The 23498-nt window shown below is 43.1% G+C and overlaps 1 protein-coding gene across 1 annotated transcript; it reads left to right on the top strand.

The window, feature by feature from the left end:
- Positions 1–256: 256 nt before the first annotated feature.
- On the top strand, positions 257–22873 carry slc2a3b (solute carrier family 2 member 3b). Its single transcript, XM_078790675.1, has 11 exons — positions 257–309; positions 384–466; positions 7078–7185; positions 8329–8489; positions 8550–8790; positions 8861–9023; positions 12095–12282; positions 17184–17288; positions 17364–17465; positions 17539–17742; positions 19784–22873. Exons 2-11 carry the CDS (start codon positions 443–445, stop codon positions 20042–20044), a joined length of 1557 nt encoding a protein of 518 aa, XP_078646801.1. The 5' UTR covers positions 257–309; positions 384–442; the 3' UTR covers positions 20045–22873.
- The last annotated feature ends 625 nt before the right edge of the window (positions 22874–23498 follow it).

Here is a 23498-nt window from a genome sequence, read left to right as displayed (position 1 = left end):
AAAACACGGCGCCATCTTCCTTCCAGCCAAGTGGTGTTTGTGTAGTTAAGTCTGTCTTATTAGTCTGTCAAACAGCGAACGTGAACTCCTCCTGAAGGCTAAATAGACAGTGAAGTGTTTGAAAGTGAATTAACAGTGTAAACACACCAGTATAATGTGATTTGTACTGGGGAAGTGCTGTTAGGTCACTGTGCTGCAGTGAGGGAGGGGGTGTGTAGCAGGAGGAGGAGTTTGTGGTGTCTGTCGCTGTTGAAGTGAGAGCAGAAGAAGACGTGACGGGACCTGAGACGCGTCTTCACCATCCAACAGGTAGAGACGTCTTCTGGCTTCCCTGACAGACACGAGCCATGCCAAGTTCCATTTGCTTGTTTCTATATTTGCAGTTGACTGTTGCCTGCTGCTGTTTGCACAGACCGTTGTGTTCTCCTGGGAAGAAACAGAGATGGAGCGTATGGAAGATGACAAGGTCAGCTTTTTAATTTTTATTATTCTCTTTCAGTCTGACTTCTCAGTGCAGTCAACCAAGCATGGGCTCACAGTTGCTTCTGTATTTTTCCTTCCTGGGCAAAGGAGGATGAGCAGGGCATTTAGGGACGTGACTAAAAGAAAAAAGAACAGGACAAGTTGCAACTTGAATGTGATTTTTTGAAATGCACGTTGGTAGAGCTGGCTCCAGTATACAGTATGCCCATGGACATAACATTAGGTACCAGATCACGATCATTATTAGTGTATGTCACACTTTTTCATAGTTTGGAAGGTCCTGCAATGTCTACGTCAAAATATATATATATACTACATGTTGCTTGCATGTGATGCCTTTCAGGTAAACGGGACAGTGGTTGGGTTTTTGGCGACTCCTAGTGGTCGCAGTCATTCATTAAGTTGAGTTTGGCACATAAATTGAATGATAGAGAACACTTTCTAATACACTTCTGCCTGGGAAATGGTGTGTCTGTAAGTAATGTGCAACCTAATATTATGTTAGCTGTGTAGATTGAGAAATGTGCTATTTTACACATTGGGACGCTAAATACTCTATGTCTAGCTTGGACAACTACATAAACACTTGGGGTTTCTTACGAAAATGAAGTTTTGATGTTTGATAGGTTTTTATACACTGGGATGCGTCCAGACGTCATGTAATGGAACATTCTGTGTCTGTTCCGGAACATTCTGTCATTTATTAAATGAGTATATTTTTCATTATATTCATATACTTTAAAAAATGTGACTTCTGTCAGCTTGTGTGGAGTTAGTTAGTTAGGAGTTAGTTTGTCTCCTTGTTGGTGTAAATCCAGGATGCAAGGGCCACTTTTGTCAAGCAACACTTATAGGTACAGTATGCCTTTGGTGGTTGCTTTTTTGGCGACACCGAGTGGCCACAATCAATCATTGAGTTAAGTTTCTGATGCAGTTTGGCACCCAAATTGAATGATGTAGATATGGAATACTTTCAATTAATTTCTCAATTCTGCCATTTTGGTTCAACTCTGATGAAATGATGGCTGTGTGGATTGAGAAATGTGCTCTTTCATTGGGATGCTGATTATGGTAGCCTTGAGATTGTAGCTGCCGCATCAGCCACCCACTAACTAAATACACACGTATGATTTTCATACTGCCATAATGATTGCCTAACCTCATCGATGGCTGAACCAAAAACAAATAAAATATTGTAGTGTTGGGTATATTGTGGGCTGCACAAGTGGTTAGCGTGCAGGTCACACAGCCAGGAGACCCGAGTTCAATTCCACCCTCGGCATCTCTTTGTGGAGTTTGCATGTTCTCCCTGTGCATGCGTGGGTTTTCTCCAGGTACTCCGGTTTCCTCCCACATTCCAAAAATATGCATGTTGGGTTGATTGGTGACTCCAAATTGTCCATAGGTATGAATGTGAGTGTGATTAGCTGGCGACCAGTCCGGGGTGTACCCCGCCTCACACCCAAAGACAGCTGGGATAGGCTCCAGCACCCCCACGATCCTCATGTGGATAAGCGGTAGAAAATGAATGAATGGGTATATTGTGTTCTGACATGTAGTTATTCAGCTGTGATTATAATATCATTGTGAACATGAACCCCCCCCCCCCCCACGCACACAATACCACCCAGAAGTGTATACAATTCTACAGTTCACAAACCTTACTTAACCGTTTAAAGCCAATGTGAATGTTACACTGTCAACAGCCTTGACGTTAGCTAATGCTAACAGAGCATATATATATATACATACGTATATAGAAATGCTGTTTTTTTCTCAATATTAATCTTGGCACCATGGCAATGGAAGGTGAGCACCCCCCTCCCATGTGGTACCTAACCAAGACAGGCAACACCTTTTAGTGGATTGTTTTCATAGTTTTTGGGGGTCATTTCTCTGCCACTGATGGAGTCTGCATCACACTCGATGGCTAAGTAAACTCTAAGCCGAGGAGAGAAGACTTTTAGGTGAGTGTGTGGCTTTCCGGACACCATGTCTCAGTGATGATGAAGTCATGTCCAAATGTGAGGTAAGCGTGGGGATGAGCTAACATTGTGCAAGTTCATGTTTCAACACATAAACCACCAGTGTTGTGGTAGGTAGCATTGGGCTGTTACTTACTTATAGGTAACACGTATAAATACTCTGCAACACTGGTACTTCTACTGAGAGTGGAATGTGGCACATTTTTCATAAAAGTAACACCAAAATGATTACTACTACTACTAATAATAATAATACTGCCAATTCAGGTGGTTTTGGGGAAGTAACATTTGCGCTACACGAGTGCTAGCATATTTTCTAGACTACAAGCAGCATCAGCCTGACAATGTGTGATGAAGAAGTAGTGCCATTTACTGTAGTGGTATTTATCATTACAGCAATGGTTTTATTGTTTGTTTTTTGAGTGTTTTGAGTGTCATGGCAGCATGCCGAACAATATGACATTTCTAAGAGAAGAAGAGGGAGTCAGAGGGAGGGGACAAGGATTATACTAACGAGGACACAAACTACAAGCTGAAATAAGTCTAATTGACTGACGTATAAGGATACAATAAAAGCTACCTGTTTCAGAAATGTCACAGTGTTTTGGTAGAAGACACTTTTAATATTTATTTCACATTTTATTTATTTTAACAACTCTGTATGGTGACCTTGAGTGTCCTGAAAGGCGGCTATAAATAAAATGTATTATTATTATTATTAATACGGGACATGGCACCTGTGCCGCTATTCTTGGTTGTCTTATATTCCTTGTTGTTTTATGTTCTTGTTCGTCTTTCATTTCTGCTTGTCTTATATTCTTGATATTTATATTCCTGGTTGTCTTGTGTCTCTTGTAGACAAGGCGCAGGTGCGGCGCAAGGCAGGTGCACTGCGCCTGCCAACGGGTGTGACCAGCAAATTTTGTGAGCAGCGCAGTCTGCTGCACTGCTGCAGACTCACACCTCCATCCCTCCCACTGGCGCAGGTGGCAAAGTGGGAGGAGGGAAGGCCTGAGACAGTGTAACACAACTGAGTGTAATTTTAACCAATCAAATCAATGCCTCTCATTGCTTTTAAATGATCATGATTGGACTGCGCATCAGAGGCCACCATACGCGTCATTCACCACATGTTCCTGACAGTTACATTAAACACAGCATCACGCTAATCCAAGCATCTTATTTGTTTTCCACCAGCATTCCTGCTCTACATTGCCAAATAGGAGAACCTTTGATACTTTCAGCTGCCATCAGGTTGAGTTTGTGCGTGACGTCTCAGATGTGATGGGACAATTAATACAAAAAAAACATGCTTGTTCAGATGCTTACATTAAATCAGAGGTAGGGAACCTATGGCTCGGGAGCTAGGTAGGGCTCTTTTGATGATTGTATCTGGCTCTCAAGCATTTCTTACCACAATAAAAATTTATTTTTGCTAACATTTTAAAGTAAACCATCACAGAAATGACTGTTAAAAATAATATTCAAAATCAACAACTTTCTTATGCATTTTAATTCGTCCATCTATATTCTGCTGCAATACGGCCAACCATATCTATCTTTCCTGATGATATTTTCCAGGTCAAACACCAAAACTTGATTATTACTGGGTAATGCTGTAGTCTACCTCGGTCATTGAGATGTCAAAAAAACATGTAAATGTAAACTTTCCTCCTTTAGTCAAATAGCTAAAGCTGCAGAACCAAGCCTTCTGACGAAGATGGCCAAACGAATGAAATACGTCTACGGAGTACGGTGCAAAACTATGCAGCAGCAGAAGTTGTATTAATGGCAACAAGTATTTGATTTATTATTAGACACTGCGCTGCTCACGAAAGTGTGCTGGCCACACCCCATTGGCGTGGGGTAGTGTGCCTGGTCTACGTAATTAGAGCCCATTATATCTAAAACTGTTGGTCTTACATAAAAATGCACACATTTTATTGCATTCAATGTTTAAAAAAAATGTATATGGCTCTCACAGATACACGTTTTAAAATATCTGGCCTTCATGGCTCTCTTCGCCAAAAAGGTTCCCGACCCCTGCATTAAATAGTGGTTGCTGTCATTGTTTTTCCCACTGAAATGTGCGTGACACTGCCTATGAGGTTTTGGTGACGTGTCTGCACTGTCAGCCAATTTACCATTACGCAGGCTGCGCTTGCCTGCGCTTGCCTGCGCTTGCCTGCGCTTGCCTGCGCTTGCCTGCGCTTGCCTGCGCTTGCCTGCGCTTGCCTGCGCTTGCCTGCGCTTGCCTGCGCTTGCCTGCGCTTGCCTGCGCCCCGAATAGACAAGGTCGCCGCTGGCAAGCTTTCTCCACACATTTGGAGTGCTGTTTTGTCACAAAATTGTCACTGCACCAAGCTGAAAATGTGGACATTGGCACGCCGCCACACCCATCTTGGCGTGCCAAATTACCATATTGGCTGCTCACAGTGGTCCACTGGACCAAATTATGACCAATTGCGTGCTCCACCACCCTGGGCCACGGGATTAGAGCCCTTCAGGTTTATATTCCTGGTTATCTTATGTTACGGGTTGTTTTATGTTCTTGGTCGTCTTTAATTTCTGCTTGTCTTATATTCTTGATGTTTATATTCCTGGTTGTCTACTGTATATATTTTTAGGCAACATTGTGTAATGGATACAAATCTGTCACTACTCCCTGAAACGTAAATGTCGTCATGGCACGTGCATATTATTTTGTCACAGAGTTTGAAAGTTTCGCAACAAAAGTTGGTCACCGCAGGTACACAAATGCTGCCTCTGCTGCTTGAATGCATTGTGGTATAGTGCCAATTTGGAGCTCAAAAGCTGCTGTCATTTTATCTTATTTGACTTCTTCCTGTCTGTCTCTTACATTTCCTCTGATAGGTTGCAATGTTGCCATGACGACCTTTGTAAGGCGTGTTTTACAGTAAATTTCACTCTATGCCAAATGTTATGTCATTTTTCACTTCCACTTGTTTGATGATGCTAATGGTCATGTACCAGGCACACCTTTTTTCAAGGGTCGTTTAAAATAATCTTTTCTCCAAAACTGACAAAAAAGATTAATATTTTTCACAATAATAATAATAGATTAGATTAGATTTGTGTTTTTCAAGCTCCCCAGAGTGCTTCAGAATGAAGTGAAGCCATTATTCTTTCACTCCTCAGTCACACACTGGTGGTGGTAGTCTACATCTGTAAACAGAGCTGCAATGTGGCAGTCTGACATGGCTGCCAATTTGTGCCTCCGGTGTCTCCGATCACTACCAAACATTCATACACCAGTGTGGGCAACACTGATGGCAAGGTGGGACACGACAACATCAGTACTGGGAGGGAGGGTGGCCAACCTTCTGCTTTCTGGACGCCCTGCTCTATCCCCTGAGCCACTACCGCCTTATGCGGAGTGCAGAGTTTGATTTAGTCCAGTGAACTTCCTGCGCTACATGCGCTCAGAATACCCCAAGATATATTCGGTGTAATTAGGGATATGCTGGAGCCTATCCCAGCTGAGACGGGGAACACCCTGGACTGGTCGCGAACCAATGGCAGAGAACATATAGACAAACAACCATTTCCACCCACATTCATTGTGGGTGGGAAAACCCACGCATGCATGGGGAGAACATGCAAACTCCAGATAGAGATGCCCAAATGGAGAATTGAACGAGTTGAGTCTTCTCAATCTCCTGACGGTGTGGCCTACATGCTATCCACTCACCCACCATGCGGCTTATGATCAAATTATTATTTTGTTTTTCATGCATTAATTAGATTACTGTATTGATGTATTTCCCATTATTTTTATTACAGATAACTTGTATTTTCTTTGCAGCTTACCTGTATATCATAGAAAAGACTTAAGAGCTTAAGTCGCGGAGGTTCTGGAGCCTATCCCAGCAAGAGGCGGGTACACCCTTGACTGGTCGGCAGTCAATCACAGGGCACATATAGTAGACAAACAACCATTCACACTCACACTCATACCTATGGACAATTTGGAGTGGCCAATTAACCTAGCATGTTTTTGGAATGTGGGAGGAAACCGGAGTACCCGGAGAAAACCCACGCATGCACATGCAAACTCCACACACAGATGGTCGAGGGTGGAATTGAACCATGGTCTCCTAGCTGTGAGGTCTACGCGCTAACCACTGGACCGCCGTGCCGCCCCTTTAAAAGCATATTATTTGAAAATAACTTTCAATTTAATTAAGTTTAGCGGTTTGGCTTCATGGCCTTTTTAAGGCCTCCGTGTTGTGCATGCCACAAATTTCTCTCCTCCAGCGGCTTAATATGCTGATGTATTAGCAGCTAACTATGTGCTAATCCGGCTTTAATTCAGAGGCCAACGGGAAAAACAACATCATTCTTTGCAGGTGTTGTTGTGGTTTACTGGGGGAAGGAAGCAGCTGTGTATAGCGGAGTCAGTGCAGTAACCGTGGAAGAAGCTCACAGAGCCGAGTGACGGCTGGCATGCAGAACGCCTCATTGTGTGTTTGGATAAACAAGAAGCGCTTTGTCAGACATGCCGCTATCGAACCACAACTCAAACAATTCATTCAGGATAAACACCCACGCCTTATTCTCATCTCTCTCCCCATTCTTCATTCATCAGCCAAAGCAGAAGAAAGTCACTGTCTACCTGCTCTACTGCGTTTCCACCGCCGTCATCGGCTCGCTGCAGTTTGGATACAACACAGGAGTCATCAATGCACCGGAAATGGTGCGACCCTTCAAACTCACATTTGGTGTTTTTATGTGGATGACCATCAAACAGCATTTGTTGAAATGACATGAACTAAACCTGTGCAATCTAGCTAGCTACAGTAATCCCTCGTTTTTAGTGGTTTATTGGTTTGTTATTGGTTTGGAGTGTCATAATTCTATTTCACCCCGAATAGGAATCCTTATTTATAAATGGAATATTGTTGTAGTTAGAGCAAACAAAAATACTTTTTTTCAACATTAAAGCTCTCTGGACATGAAATAACACCCCTAGAGTCACCTTTACACTCCTATGACCCAATATAGTCGACATAATAAGAGAAAATAAAACAAAATATAGACGCACACATGTTGACATTGGCAGAGTTTGTCATTGTGCTTCCTTTTTACTTCCTGTTGTGTACAGTACTTCCTGTGGTGGCTATTGTCTCATCAATGTAACAGTGCTGACACCAAGTGATCAGTGTAGAATTCTACATATCAATGAATACGTCTTCTGAATAATTTATATTTAATTTTGCCATTGTTGTGCTGGAATGCTTACTTTAGGCAAAAACATATGTGAAATTTGCTTAAATATTCAGATTTAGGTACTAATTATCAACCACAAAGCAGCAATTAAATGTTTTGGAAAAATGGTGATAGAGTGAAGTCGGGAAATCTGAGGCACAGAGTGGTAATGGATTACTGTATCATTTTAAAAAGACATCTTTGTTTAGTTTTATTAGAAATGTTTTATTATATTCTACAATGCAATTTTTTATATGTAAGTATATTTGTTAACATTTGAGTTGTTGTACTACACAGTATTTGATAAACCTTTTATATACTGTATTATTTATTAGTTGTTTATTTTGAAGTATTTGGTTTTATTTATATTATTATACTTTAGATGGCACTCACTGAAATATTTGAAACAATTCTAACCCGAGAAAATGATTTTAGTAGACCATAACTTGTACTTTTGTCATTTTGTCAACAAATATTGACTCCTCATCCGAATAATAAAGATGCAAGTGTAGCTATTTGAGTTGAAGGACTGTGCAGGTGTAATTGAAGATGTGCTGATGCAGGCATACATTGCCATGCTGTTGTCTTCCATGGGGATTTACTCAACATGAAATGTTTCCCACTTGACCAGAAACTACGTAGATTCTTCCAGAACGTGTCTCTGGAGCGCTACAACGAGCCCTTCACTCCGGGAGGCAACACCATGGTGTGGAGTTTTGCAGTGGCCATCTTTAGTGTGGGCGGAATGGTGGGGTCCTTCTGCGTGGGGGCCATGGTCAATAAATTTGGCAGGTGAGCTCTTCATCATCATTATCATATAAACCTCACTTACCCCCCCAACACCACCACCAGGAGGAAGTCCATGCTGCTGGCCAACATCCTGGCCCTGCTGGGTGGTGGCCTAATGGGACTGTCCAGCCTGAGTCGCTCTTTCGAGATGGTCATTGTCGGCCGCTTGGTCATCGGCGTTTTCTGCGGTCTGTGCACGGGGCTGACACCCATGTATGTGGGAGAGATCTCCCCCACTGCCCTCAGGGGAGCCTTTGGCACCCTACACCAGCTGGGCGTAGTTGTTGGTATCCTGGTGGCGCAGGTACACGCTCGTCCTGCAGGACTACGCTCAGAGACATCCTTGAGTAAAGTTCATGTCCGGTGTTTTCTAGATCTTTGGTCTGGAGTCTCTTCTGGGCTCAGATTCTCTGTGGCCGCTCCTCCTCGCCCTGACCGCCTTGCCCGCCGTCCTGCAGAGCATCATGCTGCCCTTCTGTGCCGAGAGCCCACGCTATCTTCTCATTGTCCTCAACCAGCAGGAGGAGGCCAGGAAAGGTACTGACACACTCAGGCTGCCGTACATCCTTCTCACATTCTCACACTATTTCTTTATCATTCCCATGATCAGCATCATTCTCTCATTTACTTCCATTTCTCAGTCACACTCATTCTCAATCTCATCATTATGCTAGATTCTATCATCCTCACTGTCACTCTCATTCTCAGCCTCACTCACATTTACATTTCTTCTCATTGTTATTCTTCATCTCATTCTGAATCTCATCCTTTCAATTTTGTTTGTCGTTTTTATTCTTCTACACTCACATTGTCATTCGTTTCACATTGCCATTTCTTCTCATTGTCATTCTCCATCTCATTCTCAGACAATCTCACTTCATTCTCTTTCTCATTTTTATTCTTCTACACTCATATTCTCAGTCTTTTCACATTTATTCACATTGTCTTACCAAATCTCATTCTCAGCTTCATCCTTTCTCAGAGTCCTTCTCATTGTCATTCTTGAATATAATAGTATTTATTGTAATGTCACTGTCATTTTCATTGTCACGCTTGCTGTCTTTCTTATCTCTATTTTTAGTCTAATTTCCTTCAATTTCCATTTCATTTTGGTTTTCATTCTTGTTGTCATATTGTCACTCACATTCTTATTAACTCTCAGGGACAACGTCTTCCATTTTAGCAAGCGAGATGGCTTGCTCTGAGTGGAGTATCAAATAAAGCTATATGTTGAGCGTACACTTTTCACAAGAAGAGACAAGCACAGTAATCCCTCATTTAACATGGTTAATTCTTTCCAGAGATGTCCGCGATAAGAATATTTTAAACATAATAAACTTAATATTTTCATAGTTGGAGAATTGGAAACCTGTTTAGGACTTTCTAAAGATGCTTTTTAACATGATTAGAGCTCTCTAGCCATGAAATAACACCCCTATAGTCAAGTTTACCCAGTAACTATATTGGGTAAACTTGACTATATGGGAATATAGACATCATAAGTGAAAATAAGACATAGAAAACCTGTTAACCGTCTTCTAAATACACCTTTTAACTAGGGCTGTCAATCGATTAAAATATTTTGTCCACAGTTAACTCACAATTAATCGCAGATGAAAATAAGTTTTTATCTATAATATGTAGGAGAAATCTCTGAGTGGTAAACGATTCAATGTGCAACTACAACAATAATTATATAAAATTTTATGTAAAGGGATATCAATTATTTCAAAAATACAGTCAGCAAGCATATTTTTGTATTACTATTTTTCTTTATTATTAGCATATTAGCTCTTAAACTTGCCCACAAACGTTCAACAAATACAAAATGTGAGCGAGTGATACTTCTCACACTAACATATTTTTCTTTATTTGTGTCAGCTCAAGATAAGATTTGTTTATTTATGATACTGGTTTTAAATTCTAAATGTTTGTGAGTAAAAAGCCTATTTAGGAACATTCAGAAAGTATTATTATTAAAGAATTGCCTCAATGCATCTTTCCTTCATGAAATGTACAAATGAAAATACCTAAAACAATAGTCATAAAACATTTCATCCACATTGTAAACCTAATGTCATTTCATTTCTCTTTTTAAACACATTGAAATGCATGTACATTAATCATTATAATACAGTTAATATAATTTTATTTTTTCCCTTTGCTTATTTGCATCATGTTGAAGTGCATAATATTGCAAGAAATTGCACCATATCATATCGGATCTGAACGATTGATTTGAACGCATCGATTGATCGCATAGTATCGCATCGTGAAGAAGGTGAATCGTATTGCATTGTATTGCCAGAAAATTTAATGCATCGTTTAAGTATCGTATCACTGGCCGTGCATTGAAATGTGTATCGAATCATCCTCAGTGCTAAGATTCACACCCCTATTTAATACGATTTGTGATTTGTCCAACTTTTTCGACAGTCTAGAACGCACCGATGCACCGTTCTCCGATGTAAAGAGGGCTGTATGGATGTATTTGGATGTATTTTACCCCTTTGTCTTTCACCTTATACTTGCTCCTGAATGCTGATACTATGTGGGAATGCACATAGTTTGATGACTTTGAGTGCTAATGTGCATCATTGTGGTAGTTTGATGCTAAATCGCTAACGCTAGAAAACACTGGACTTCAGCCATGGTCATCACATTGACAGCCCGTCAATAGCAGCTGGAACTCCAATTTAGCTGACAGTTCAATGCAAAAATCAGCAGAGAGATGTAAAAATGTGAAAACCAATGGTTAGTTGGGCCACTCTTATGCCAAGGTAGCACTGTATATGACAATAAAAACAATACCTGCACTGCTCCAGTCTCTGGCAGACCATGTAATCCGTGATAAGTCAAACACAGCGACAGTAGATACAAATAACTTTGGTCTCACTACGAGAGCCATCTGCCAGGGCTTTGAAGCTAACTTTACCAATCTAAATACTCTTTTCTTTCTCCATTTCCAATCAATATTTGTTCCAGCTTGTGGCTACAGAGTTATCATGCTTCAATCAAACTACGGTCGGGGCTCACAGCTAGCACGCAGACCTCACAGCTAGGAGACCAGGGTTCAATTCCACCCTCGGCCATCTCTGTGTGGAGTTTGCATGTTCTCCCCGTGCATGTGCGGGTTTTCTCCGGGGACTCCATTAATTAGCCACTCCACTGCCTTTGAAAGCAGTGAGTGCAGTTTCAATCCCAGCTTGTGTCAAAATAGTACAAACAGCATTTAATGGGCCACTAAGGTCCTAACTGACCAAACCTGGCGTGGGGGAGCCCCACGTAGGGCTGGGCATCAAGTCTCGATGGGAACCAGGGCTAACATTTGCAACACAATGATATCATGCACGACCAACGTGATTAATGTTCACACATTCATGGTGTAGAAAAAACACTTTAATACGCTACCTGGGACTTCCCGCAAGCAAGTACTGTAATCATGTTTGGGGCCTTGGGGTGATGATTGCTTTTATCCTCACTCCCAGTCTTATTCTACATAGTGATGTCATTCGTATTGTTACGGTCATTGTCATCCGTTGGATTCTCAATTCTTGCCCTCGGTATCATTTCCCATTCTCATGCTCAGCGTCATGTGTTCCACGCAGCGCTGGTGCGTCTGCGCGGCAGTGAAGATGTGAGCAAGGACATTGAGGAGATGAAGGAAGAAGGCATGAGGATGGTCATGGAGAAGAAAGTCACCATCCCGGAGCTTTTCCGCTCCCCCAACTACCGGCAGCCCATCATCATCGCCATCATCCTGCAGCTCTCTCAGCAGCTGTCAGGCATCAATGCCGTGAGTGTGCCCCTTAATCACCGAACACCTCATCTATCACCTTCAAACAGGAAGAAAGAGGATTCACACCGTACACTGGTTTCAGACCTGTGCTTTATAGAAGAACGACCCTTTTGTCAGTCATACAGTCACTTTTGTCCCTGTGGGGGGAGATGGGGCCGCTTGCATACACACAGCAAAAGAGTGGAGCCTTGTGTGTTACAAGGGCCGGTGCCTGCACCAGGTGTTGTGGACCCCAGAGCAGAAACGAAGGCAAAGATGGTAAAAAAAGTTATTTCATGCTAACAAAAGGCGCTCACAGTGGAGGGGAAAACACAGTATAACAAAAGACACCGGTAACAGAAGGTCACCGGGGAGCTAAAGTGGCAAAGTAGGCAAAAGTGTCACAAGGCATGAACTATGCAAGGAAGACAAGAGGACAATCTGACAGGGTCTTGCTGGGCCGCATAGCATAAGAAGGCCTAATTGAAGATTGGCTCTAGGTGTGCTGGCCAGATGAGCTGGGGAGAGGAGTCCTTAGCAGGGCTGCAGCAAGGACACAGCAGAGGGCAGCGGACTGAGTAGAGTGAATCATGAGGATAATGAACAATCAACGATAACATAGAACATTTTTTGAAATGACGGATATAGTGGCCGCACGGTGGTCGAGTGGTTAGCATGTAGGCCACACAGTCAGGACAAAGGGAAGACTTACGCCAGTTTGTGTGCACTTGTTGGCACCTTGCTTGTTGTTCCTGTGACATGTCAACAGAATCCCCGACTAGTAAACCTTGCATCAGTAAGGTCATCATCTGGTCATCTGGACATTTATTTACCTAACCTGCAGCCAGGTGACCAGGGATGGCTCAAGTTTCCTGCAGCCTAAATGTAGTCAAGATCTTTGATGGGCTTTCCTATAGATGTCATGTAGTCTGGTGTTTTTAAACTTGATGTGTATGGCTTTGTTCACTGACTCCCTTACTTAATTCACATGCTCTAATGAGGCTGGAGGTGGCGTGGCATTTGCCTCAGTTGTTTCTAATCTTCCTCCCTCATCGGTGACGATTGCGTAGGAGGCCACTATGCCCCCTGTAGGGATAGAGGGGCGATGACCATCAGCATTCAAGTCTTCCATATGATTTTTTGTGATGTGTGGGGACACATCGTCCTATTGTTCTGTAATTTCCGCACAAAGGTGTGGTTTGTCTGCAGGCATAGGAGTCGTAGTTTCTTTCTGTGGAATGGATGTTGTGCGCAATCAGTAATCTTTGGCGAGTGAGTATGAATTTATTCCTTGAGATATAACTTGCAACAGTGTGATCTGTGTGAACAATGATTCGCACAGATACATGTGCGCCCAGCTGGTGAAAGTGGGAACCACAACCAAGTTCAAGTTCAAAGTTCAAAAACACTTTATTTATCCCCGAGGGGCAATTTAAAGGACACAGAGAGCAGCATATGGAATAAAAATGTAGAAAGCAGACAAGGACAAGTAAAAGAGCAGACACTACTGAACACACATGTACCTAAGAGAATAAATAGTAATTAAATAATTTAAAAAGTATAACAAGCTAAAGGGAGGTTGTGCGAAATCTGGATAGGGAGGGGTCCAAGTTCAGAAGCCGGACTGCTGTAGAGACAAAGGTAGCCCTCCTCCTTTGTGTTCTACATCGTGGGCATCTTAGTCTACGACCCGATGGAAGCCACTCAAACACGGGGTGTAGCGCGTGGGATGGGTCCTGTAGAATCCTGTATGCAGTCCGGGTTATTTGTTGATCGCAGTGTGTAGAAAGAGGTCTCACAGGATGGCCAATGATTTTGGAACAAACATTTGAAATACTGGTTAAACGAGTCCGATCCTGTAGATGCAGTGAGTAAAACCATGAAATGAATGAAAAGGCCAAAATGTTCTCAATAAAAGCATAATAGAAGGTCAGCAAATTTTTTTTGTTCACTCCAAAGGAACTCAGCTTCCTCAACATGTACTGTCTCTGATTGCACTTCTTGAGGATCTCCTCTGTATTAGATGAAAATCTCAGAAGGCCATCAAATATAGTGCCGAGGTACCTATACTCCTCAACCACCTCCACCGGTTCCCCCCCAATGGTGGTAGCGATTGCCTCTGCAAGTTGTCTCTGCTTGCTGCTGTATGTCACAATCACCTCTTTGGTCTTGGTTGGGTTGAGTTGCAGGCAAACATCATCACACCAGGTGACAAAGTCCTGAAGAACAGAGCTATGGTGTAGATTTGGTGCAGAAAGCAGAGAAAGTAGAACTGTGTCGTCAGCAAACTTCACAAGGTGGTAATGCGGCTGGCTAGACCTGCAGTCGTCCGTATAGAGGATGAAGAGGAGGGGTGATAAAACACAGCCCTGGGGGGAGCCGGTGGAGGTACGGAGGGTGTCGGAGTATAAACCGTTAACAAGCACCCTTTGTGAACGGTCAGTTAAAAAATCCATAATCCACAAAGTGAGCTGATGATCCAGTTTAAAGCGGGTAACTAACTTTTGAGCAAGGAGGTGTGGCTGCATGGTATTGAATGCTGATGAGAAGTCCGCGAACAGGAGCCGAGCAATGGAATTAGGGGTCTCCAAATGAGCATGGATGGCCTCCATTATGAACAGTTTGGCATCGTCCACTCCCCTGCTGGCCCTGTATGCAAACTGCAGTGGGTCCATAAGACTGGCAACAGACTTGGTGATGGAGTTTTTAATGATTCTCTCCATAGCTTTCATCACCAGGGACGTCAAGGCTACAGGCCTCAAGTCGTTCAGCACCTTAACGGAACCCTTCTTGGGAATGGGGATGATAGTTGAGTGTTTCCACCTCTGGGGCACAGTGCAGCAGTTCATGGAAGTTTGGAACAGTTGCTGGAATACTTCTCCCAACTGCATAGCACAGTGCTTGAGGGTCCGTGCGCAGATGCTGTCAGGTCCACTAGCAGTGTTGAGCTTTGTCATCTTCAGTGCTCTCACAACCTCCTCCTTGCTGAAGGTAACAGTAGGAATCCCAGGGTGGAGTGAGGAAATGAAGGACTTCCGCTCTGAACTTCTGTCCCTTTCAAACCTTGTAAGAAAAATGAGTTAAGGTCATTAGATAGGGACGTTGTGCTACAGCCGTCAACCTGGATGGGTTTACGACTGGATGTCATACAATTCACAGCTGCCATCTTCTTCAGGCCCTGCCAAGCAGAGCGGAGGTTCCCCTGGGAAAACGAGGCCTCCACTTTGTTCTTATAATTCAGCTTGGCTCTTTTAATTGCACGCTTGACCTCTCGGTTGACCTCCTTCTTTTCCTCCACTGAACCCGTATAAAAAAACATTTTTTTCTTATTGAGTAGCTGCTTCAGTTCTTTCGTTACCCAGGGTTTATTGTTAGGGAATACTGTAATGGTTTTGGTTGGGATAATGTTGTTGACACAGAAGGATATATAATCTGTGACTGTGTTGACCTGTTCGTCGATGTTGTTGGAGGCCAGTAAACAATTCCAGTCAGTGGATTCAAAACAGCCCTGGAGTCTGTCAATACTACTGGGCGTCCACTGTTTAACAGTCTTAATTATTTTTTCTGACCTCTTGACAACGGGCACGTAAGCTGGAGCAAGCAAAATACTGTTGTGATCTGCAGAACCAAGGGGAAGAAGGGGGACTGCCTTATAAGCCTTTGGAACAGAGCCATAACATCTGTCCAATGTTTTACCAAGTCGTGTGGGGCAGTCAATGTATTGTTGAAATCCCTTAAGAGATTTATCCATTAAACAGTGATTGAAATCACCCATCACGAATTTTGGTGCATCTGGGGAGAGTGATTCTAACCTGTTTATGGTATTCTTGACATGTTCAGAGGCAGCAGCAGCGTTTGCTTTGGGGGGGATATAAACCAAAATTATAAAAAGTTGTGGAAACTCCCATGGGAGGTGGAATGGGCGAAGAGAGATGGCCAGCAGTTCAATGTCAGAGTTGCACAACTCTTCCCTGATCACAACAGATTTGCAATAGGATGGGTTGACGTAGATGCAGACCCCGCCCCCACGATGTTTCTTAGTGAGAGAGGAGTCTAGATCCAGCCTTACAGGAGAGCCAAACCCGTCTATGTGCAGGGCGTCATTGCTGTCTCCTTTATTTAGCCATGTCTCTGTTAAGGCTAAAATCGATGCTGTCTGATATTCGTACATATGGTTGACATTAGCTTGTAGTTCGTCAGTCTTGTTGCGGAGTGAGCGAACGTTAGCCAGAATGACTGAAGGAAGAGTTCGATGTTTCACATTCCTCTGCTTTAGTCCGGCTCTGACACCTCCCTTTTTCTTTCCCCTCCTGGTTGCCTTCTTTTTTTGGTGAGTGTCATACTGGCCGGTCGTGTGATTACGGAGTATCTCTTCCGGTATCTCCTCTGTGAGGACGACTCGATCGGCTTGAAACCGCAGCTGCAGAAGAGAATCCCTGGAATATGTAGTCCGTGGAGTGTCTGAATGACTATGTCCATTTGTTCTGCAGAAAAAATGGTCCATAAAGTGCAGCAGAAACACCGCAATCCACAGGATCCTAGTGTAATCCATTGACCGGTGTATTCGGGGACTAGCCCCAAACTAGCTAGCACTAGCCTCGCTAGTTTCCACGGTATGGTGATCACGCAAGCAAATGACAGCTGCAGGCGTTTGTTGAAAAATAAAAAGGACAGCACATAAAATCAACTGAACGTATGTTGCCCTGACACTGCTAAAAATGGAAGTTAAAAAACACACATTAATGACATGTACAATAAGAGCTGCTCGTCTGTGCCAGCGGTCACCACACGAGCAGTGATCAGCTGAAAGAAAGAAAAAAGAAAAAAACCATGGGGGCATATTGTGATCTTACTTATGAGAAGAACTGGTGGCTGTTCCAATCATACACTAAATAAACCTCTTGGTTTGTTTTTTTTAGGTCTTCTACTACTCCACGAGCATCTTTGCCACCGCTGGCGTACATCAGCCAATTTACGCCACCATCGGCGCCGGCATTGTCAACACAGTGTTCACTGTTGTATCTGTGAGTGATCTTTGGTTACATCCATGAAGTCAGTTCATCTTGGATTACTGACACATGTTCTCCTGATTCCTCCAGCTCTTCTTGGTTGAGAGGGCGGGTCGAAGGACCTTACATCTGATTGGACTGGGTGGGATGGCCGTTTCTGCCCTGGTGATGACCATCTCCCTCTCTCTGGTGGTGAGTGCACTAATCCATCCATGTGTTTCATGGAATACCTCTGCCATTGGTGTGGCTTTCTTTTTGTTTGCAGAGAATGAGTCCCTCGCTCAGCTACTTGGCAATCGTAGCTGTCTTTGGCTTTGTGGCCAGTTTTGAGATGGGTCCGGGCCCCATCCCCTGGTTCATCGTGGCCGAGCTCTTCTCCCAGGGCCCTCGACCTGCTGCCATGGCCATCTCTGGCTTCTCCAACTGGACCGCCAACTTCCTTGTGGGGCTCGGCTTTCCTAAGCTGGAGGTAAGTGCCCCACTCGTTCCGCAGTGCAGCTATTTAAGTAGTTGATGTATAAAAGATAATCAGCAGGTGATGACAGAAACATTGTGAGAGATGTAAAGACCCCAAAACAGGGGTGTCCAAAGTGTGGCCCGGTGGCCATTTTTTTTGCTTTCGGCCCGCAACGAATTCTTAAAATATCATTTAGGGATTTCCAATATTGGCGTTTTTGCCAAAATGCAGCAATTAGCTTGTCAACATGGCTGTAAACAACATTGTGCAATATAAAACATCTCAGAAATACTTGCCAATAGGTTTGGGTTGAGACATTTTTTTAAACATTTACATTTTGTGGTCATCACAAAGTTCAGAGAAGAAAATCAAGTCTTAGTGGCAAAGCCAGAAATGTTTCATTGGGGTGGCCAAGGTGACACCATTACTCACATAGTTGATACAGTTGATAAGTTGATACAGTGGGGTGGTCACTGCCATGCCTGGCCACCACGTAGCCCTGCTACTGCAGCAGCACGCCATATTGGTTTCTACATCACACTATGTACACATAGTAGACTATGTAAAATATGTGGCACCATCAGATTTGAATGACATTTCATCTCCAGATAGAAATTAAAGTGAATGTATATCCCAACTTTTATCTCCCATCCATTAATTTGAAAGGCTTCAAGTTGGATAACATTGGTGTGCTACGAGTGCAGTCGTCTGCATAGGATGCTTACTTCAATTGTAATTTTTGGGGTTGAGGAAAACAATATTGTGGGAATTAAATCATAATTACGGGAAAAACTGACAAGAAGAAAGTTGAAATAACTAAGTTGTATCATCAGACCTGCGTCCGCATGTTCTGGACACACGGGTGAAGAGGGGCTGAGTTGTCAACTGATCACCACCTGGTGATGAGTTGGGGGGGTGCTCCGGGAGTACGGGATTGGTGGTGCGCTACTTTGTGCCATTCGGTCCTTGTACAAACGGGGCAGGAGCTTGGTTTGTATTGCCAGTAGGCGAGCCTGTTTCCGGTGAATGATGGCCTCCACCAAGACGGCCTTTTGTCACAGATTCTGTTCACAATTTTCATGGACAGAATTTCTAGGCGCAGCCAAGGTGTTGAAGGAGTCCGGTTCGGGGCCTTAGAATCTCTGCTGTTTGCAGATGATGTGGTGCTGATGGCCTTTTCGGGCTGCGACCTTCAGTGGAAGGCAAAGCTCTCAATTTACCGGTTGATCTATGGTCCCACCCTCATCTATGGTCATTGGCCGAGCTTTGGGTCATGACCGAAAGAATGAGATTGCGGATACAGGCGGCTGAAATGAGTTTCCTCCTTAGGGTAGCTGGAGGAGCTCAGTCATCTGGGAAGGGCTCAGAGTAGAGCCCTTCACATCGAGAGGAGTCAGTTGAGGTGGCTCGGGCATCTAGTCTGAATGCCTCCCGGATGCCACCCAGGTGAGGTGTTCCAGGCATGCCCAGCCGGGAAAAGGCCCCAGGGGCAGACCTAGGCCACGCTGGAGGGATTATGTCTCGCAGCTGGCCTGGGAACGCCTTGATGTCCTCTGGTGAAACTGGAGGAGGTGGCCAGGGATCGGGAAGTCTGGGCTTCCATACTAAGGTTGCTGCCCCCGCGACTTGCACCCGGATGAGCAGAGGAAAATGGAAATATTGAGAAATATTTGGAAAATGTAGAAAAAGAGAGATGTTGATCTAAATAATTTGCTTTTTCATCTGTACATGACAGCTGACATAAAAGTTTTTTTTTGGTAATGGTATGGTTTAATTTTATTTAAACATGCATCAAGTTACCATGGAATACATAGCATAATTCAATTCACAGTTCCACATTTTCTGTATATGCTGTATATACTGTTTATACAGAAAATAATGCTGTATATGCAAGGTCTTAGCATATCTACATGTGTTGCCTTGGAAGATATCAAACTTTGATTTCCCAGTGGGGCGACCCCCCACTGGGAAAACAGTTTGGACACCCCTGGCGTGCTGCAGAGCCACTGGTTAGCAGGGCGATGCTGATAGTGTATTTTTCTGTTGTTGTCAGGAACTCTGTGGTCCATACGTCTTCGTCATCTTTATGGTGTTGCTCATCCTTTTCTTCATCTTCACTTTTCTGCGGGTGCCTGAGACCAAGGGACGGACCTTTGACGACATCGCCCAAGGGTTTGCCGCTAAATCCTCGCCCTCTTCTACGCCTGAGGGAGCAGCGGCGGCGGCGGCGGCGGTGGTGGATAGCAAAGAACCGACCCCTCTGTCCCCTTCGGAAAAGGTCCCCATGGTGGATCTTCCCTCAGAGAAGCCATGAGAGAGCAGCCTTGTGCTAAGTTAGAAAGTGTATTCAATCACGTAGAAAACTTTTAGCCCCATGTCCCGCTTAACAGAATAACCTTTCAATTTGTTGACGTTCCCAGCATGCTGCATCATAAGAGGATCAGCCTGTTCAGTGTTAAGACCCCCTCTTGCCCGCCCTCGGGCCATCAGTAGGTTGCAGGATTTCAGCTTTTAGGAATTGGGGTCAAGCTCGGAAAGCCACCAAAGCTGACCCACTGATGATGGGGTTCTTGTTCCTCGTTCCTACAGACTTGAAAAAAGTCAAGATTGATTGTGTGACAATTAGGGGCGCATGATAATTATCAGACATATGAGGGAATTATGATGTCACACAGATAAATCCGATGAGTTTAAAAATAGCCTCAATAATAAAAAAACATTCACTTTTAGAGGGATCACATTGCACCAAATGCTCCATGGTGAGGGGGAAAAACCAACAGAGCACACAAAAAACCTTGTCAGCGATTTCAAATGCCAGCGGCGTGGCCTTTGAAAAGCATGAAAGGTTTCCCACAGACCTGTGTGGTGTCACACTGGCTCCTCGGAGTGTGTGCATGAATACAGTGCACCTTGCTGGGCCAAGTCAGGTGGCTCTTCCCCTGCACACGCTTCTTCTCCTGATATCATGATATTTGTCATGACGTGACGAAATTTTTCAAAAAGTAGATATAAAAAAGGTAATCAATCGGTTATCTGTCTTGAAAAGCAGAAAGTTATCTGTATCATTTTGGGCAAAAAAGATATCACCATCTCAAATGGCAATGATGCCATTTAAGGGCCTTACAAGTGTCTCCCTACTCAGACACAAACATTTCCATCCTGATGTGTTAACCCTCTGATAGGACACACTGGAACCTCTAAAGTTCAACCCCGTGTGGGATTTTCTGGATAAGGTCAACCAATATAAAGCATCATCTGTGGCGTGGATGACATAACAGCGTCGCACAATCATTTTAAAAGTGGGAATACAGCAGCTTCACAAAAATAGCACAGCAATCCAAATCACATTTAGAACATCTTTGGGCAGTGCTTTTGCAGTAAAAGCTTCTTAACAACTGAGTGTGCTCCTGTTATGTAGAGGATCTTTGGCTAGAATTTTTGCAGTTGGTCCCTAAAAAGCACAGAATGCTCCTTTTGCAGTATTTTCCTAAAAACAAATAGAGGATCTTTGGCTGTTTTTTGTGTGTTTTTGCAGTATTTCCTTAAAAGCAGTAGCATGTGCTCCTGTTGTTATTTCAGGATCTTTGACTCAGTGCAGTGCAGTATTTTTTTCATATAGAGTATACAGTCATATAGTATAGTCATATAGAGGATCTTTGACGAGTGTTTAGATTTTTTGCCAGTATTTCCTTAAAACAGCAGAGTGCTTCTATCATATAGATGATCTTTGACTCATGTGTTTTGCAGTATTTCCTTAAAGGGGACCTATGATGCTTTTTCCACTTTTCTGACCTATAAATGTAGTTATAATGTTGTATTATGTTAAACCATGCCAAAGTTTCATATAATGAGGTTTGTGCATTTGAAAGTGAGCCCTGAAAGAGCTTTGGGATGGCTCTTCTCGGTTTCATATATTTTTTTCTAACACTGGCTCACTGTGACATCACAGGGAGCTGGACCTACTTATATGCGCGTGCCAGGGTAGGCTTGTCTTCTTCCCCGCTCTGCTGCGCTCTTGTGGAAGATGTCACCATGTTAGCAGCGTGTTTATTTGTTGTAAGGGAGTACATGTCTGTGTAGCATTATAGAGTGTGCACTTAGTAAATGTGACACCATCACATCTGGCTGTGAACTCCATGGCAGCAGCGGTGCCTATGTTACCACTCTTCATGTAGCTCACCAAAAGCTTACTAAAAAAAAGCCACTAAATTAGAAAGTGAGTTCGACAGGAGTCCAGAAGTCCTCAGCAGCACTTGGGAGTGTGACCAATTGCAGTGGAGTGGGCACGCTTGGAGGTGGACCGTAGGTGGAATAAATTAAATCAGAGCATTTTGGAAAAGCAAGGAAATCCAGCTGGAATAGGTGCAGATTTTGGAAGATTGAGAAAGCTTTCTATGTGGGTTAGGGTGTGTAGCTTTATCTTCCTGAAAAATATAGAGGATCTTTTTGTGTTTTTGCAGTAAGTGCTTAAAAACAAAATTGTGCTCCACTGATATGAACAATCTTTGACTCATGTTTTTGCAATATTGTTTTCAAATCAGCAGAGTGTCCTCCAGTCATAAAGAAGATATTTGACTACTTTTAGCACACTTATCAGCACTCTAATTTTCCCAGGGAAATGATTATATATATTTCCATTTTTCTGTCGCTCTCCTGTTTAGTGTCCTGTAAATGTCTTTAAATTAAAAAATATTTATATTTTGCGGTTCTACAAGTGGTGAGGGTAAAAATTTATTGGATTGATATAATTCTACAAAAAGAATGAAAAAACAAATGAAATATTTAAAATGATTTCCCCCTCAGGAATGTAAACACATCTACTGACCTCTGACATCCTTCCTCTACAAGTCAGAGTCTGCATGGAGTTTCACGTCTTTGTACCCTTGATGGTTGACAATGATTCCACCTTATTCCCTAATGGGGCTTGGGGTTGGACTTTGGAGGTATATACAGTAGGTAAGGCATATATCCCAAACGTAAATAAAAACATTACTTGTATTTATTTCAGTGGTTTTAACAAAAACGGGCATTTGTTTGTCCTTTGTCATTGTTGTTTGTGTGAACTTTCTTGTGTGCCGTAATGAGCAATGACACTAGCATAGAACACACAAATATGTGCATCAATAAAGTTGTACGGGATGTCCTTCTGTGTGTCGAGCTGTTAAACATCTCAGCAGCGTTTCAGTCATTGGCACTTTGGAGGCTGTTGGGCCTTGAGGATTATTGCCTGCTGCCTTGCTCCTGTATGTATGAGGGACACCAAGATTCAGATAACAGTGTTTTATCAGTTTTCTGTATTGTTTTACTTTTCCAATCTAACATGGTGTTTCTCAGCTTCTTTGGCTGCAGGACTCATCATCACCCCTCAATGACAAGCGGCAAACTCAACTCAAACTTCTGAAATAATCTATGTTTAAGGAAAATGTCCTTGTAATTCATGAGCAACATGAGTGGCTGTCTTTATGACAGACTCTTCTCCAGCAGATATCTGCAGCTGAGTGACAGACAGATGGCACGTTAAGTCGTCCCTAGCCCACTCAAGCGCGACAAAGTAGACAAGAATGGTGCATTCATGTCATGGACATCGGGTCATTCCAGTCATCCTTCTTTTATCGTGGTTAATTGATTCCAGACCAGACCGCGATGAGTTCTGTGTTACTGTCTGTTCTGTGTTACTCTTTCGTAATTGGAGTATTTTTGTAGTTAGAGCATAGAAAACCTGTTTACCACCTTCTAAGTACTCTTTTTTAACATTATTAAAGTCATAG

Source organism: Doryrhamphus excisus, linkage group LG5 (assembly GCF_037039965.1).
Source record: "Doryrhamphus excisus strain RoL-2023G ecotype Guam linkage group LG5, RoL_Dexc_Guam_v1.1, whole genome shotgun sequence".
In the NCBI taxonomy this organism is placed as follows: domain Eukaryota; kingdom Metazoa; phylum Chordata; class Actinopteri; order Syngnathiformes; family Syngnathidae; genus Doryrhamphus; species Doryrhamphus excisus.
The sequence above is the reverse complement of the archived record's forward strand: the minus strand, read 5'-3'. Positions and strand labels throughout refer to the sequence as shown.

Excerpts from the sequence above, each read along its gene's own strand:
- slc2a3b (XM_078790675.1), top strand. The coding sequence starts at position 443 with ATGGAGCGTATGGAAGATGACAAG. Across the intron at positions 8,490-8,549 it reads ATGGTCAATAAATTTGGCAG|GAGGAAGTCCATGCTGCTGG; the intron begins GTGAGCTCTTCA and ends CACCACCACCAG. Across the intron at positions 8,791-8,860 it reads TTGGTATCCTGGTGGCGCAG|ATCTTTGGTCTGGAGTCTCT; the intron begins GTACACGCTCGT and ends GGTGTTTTCTAG.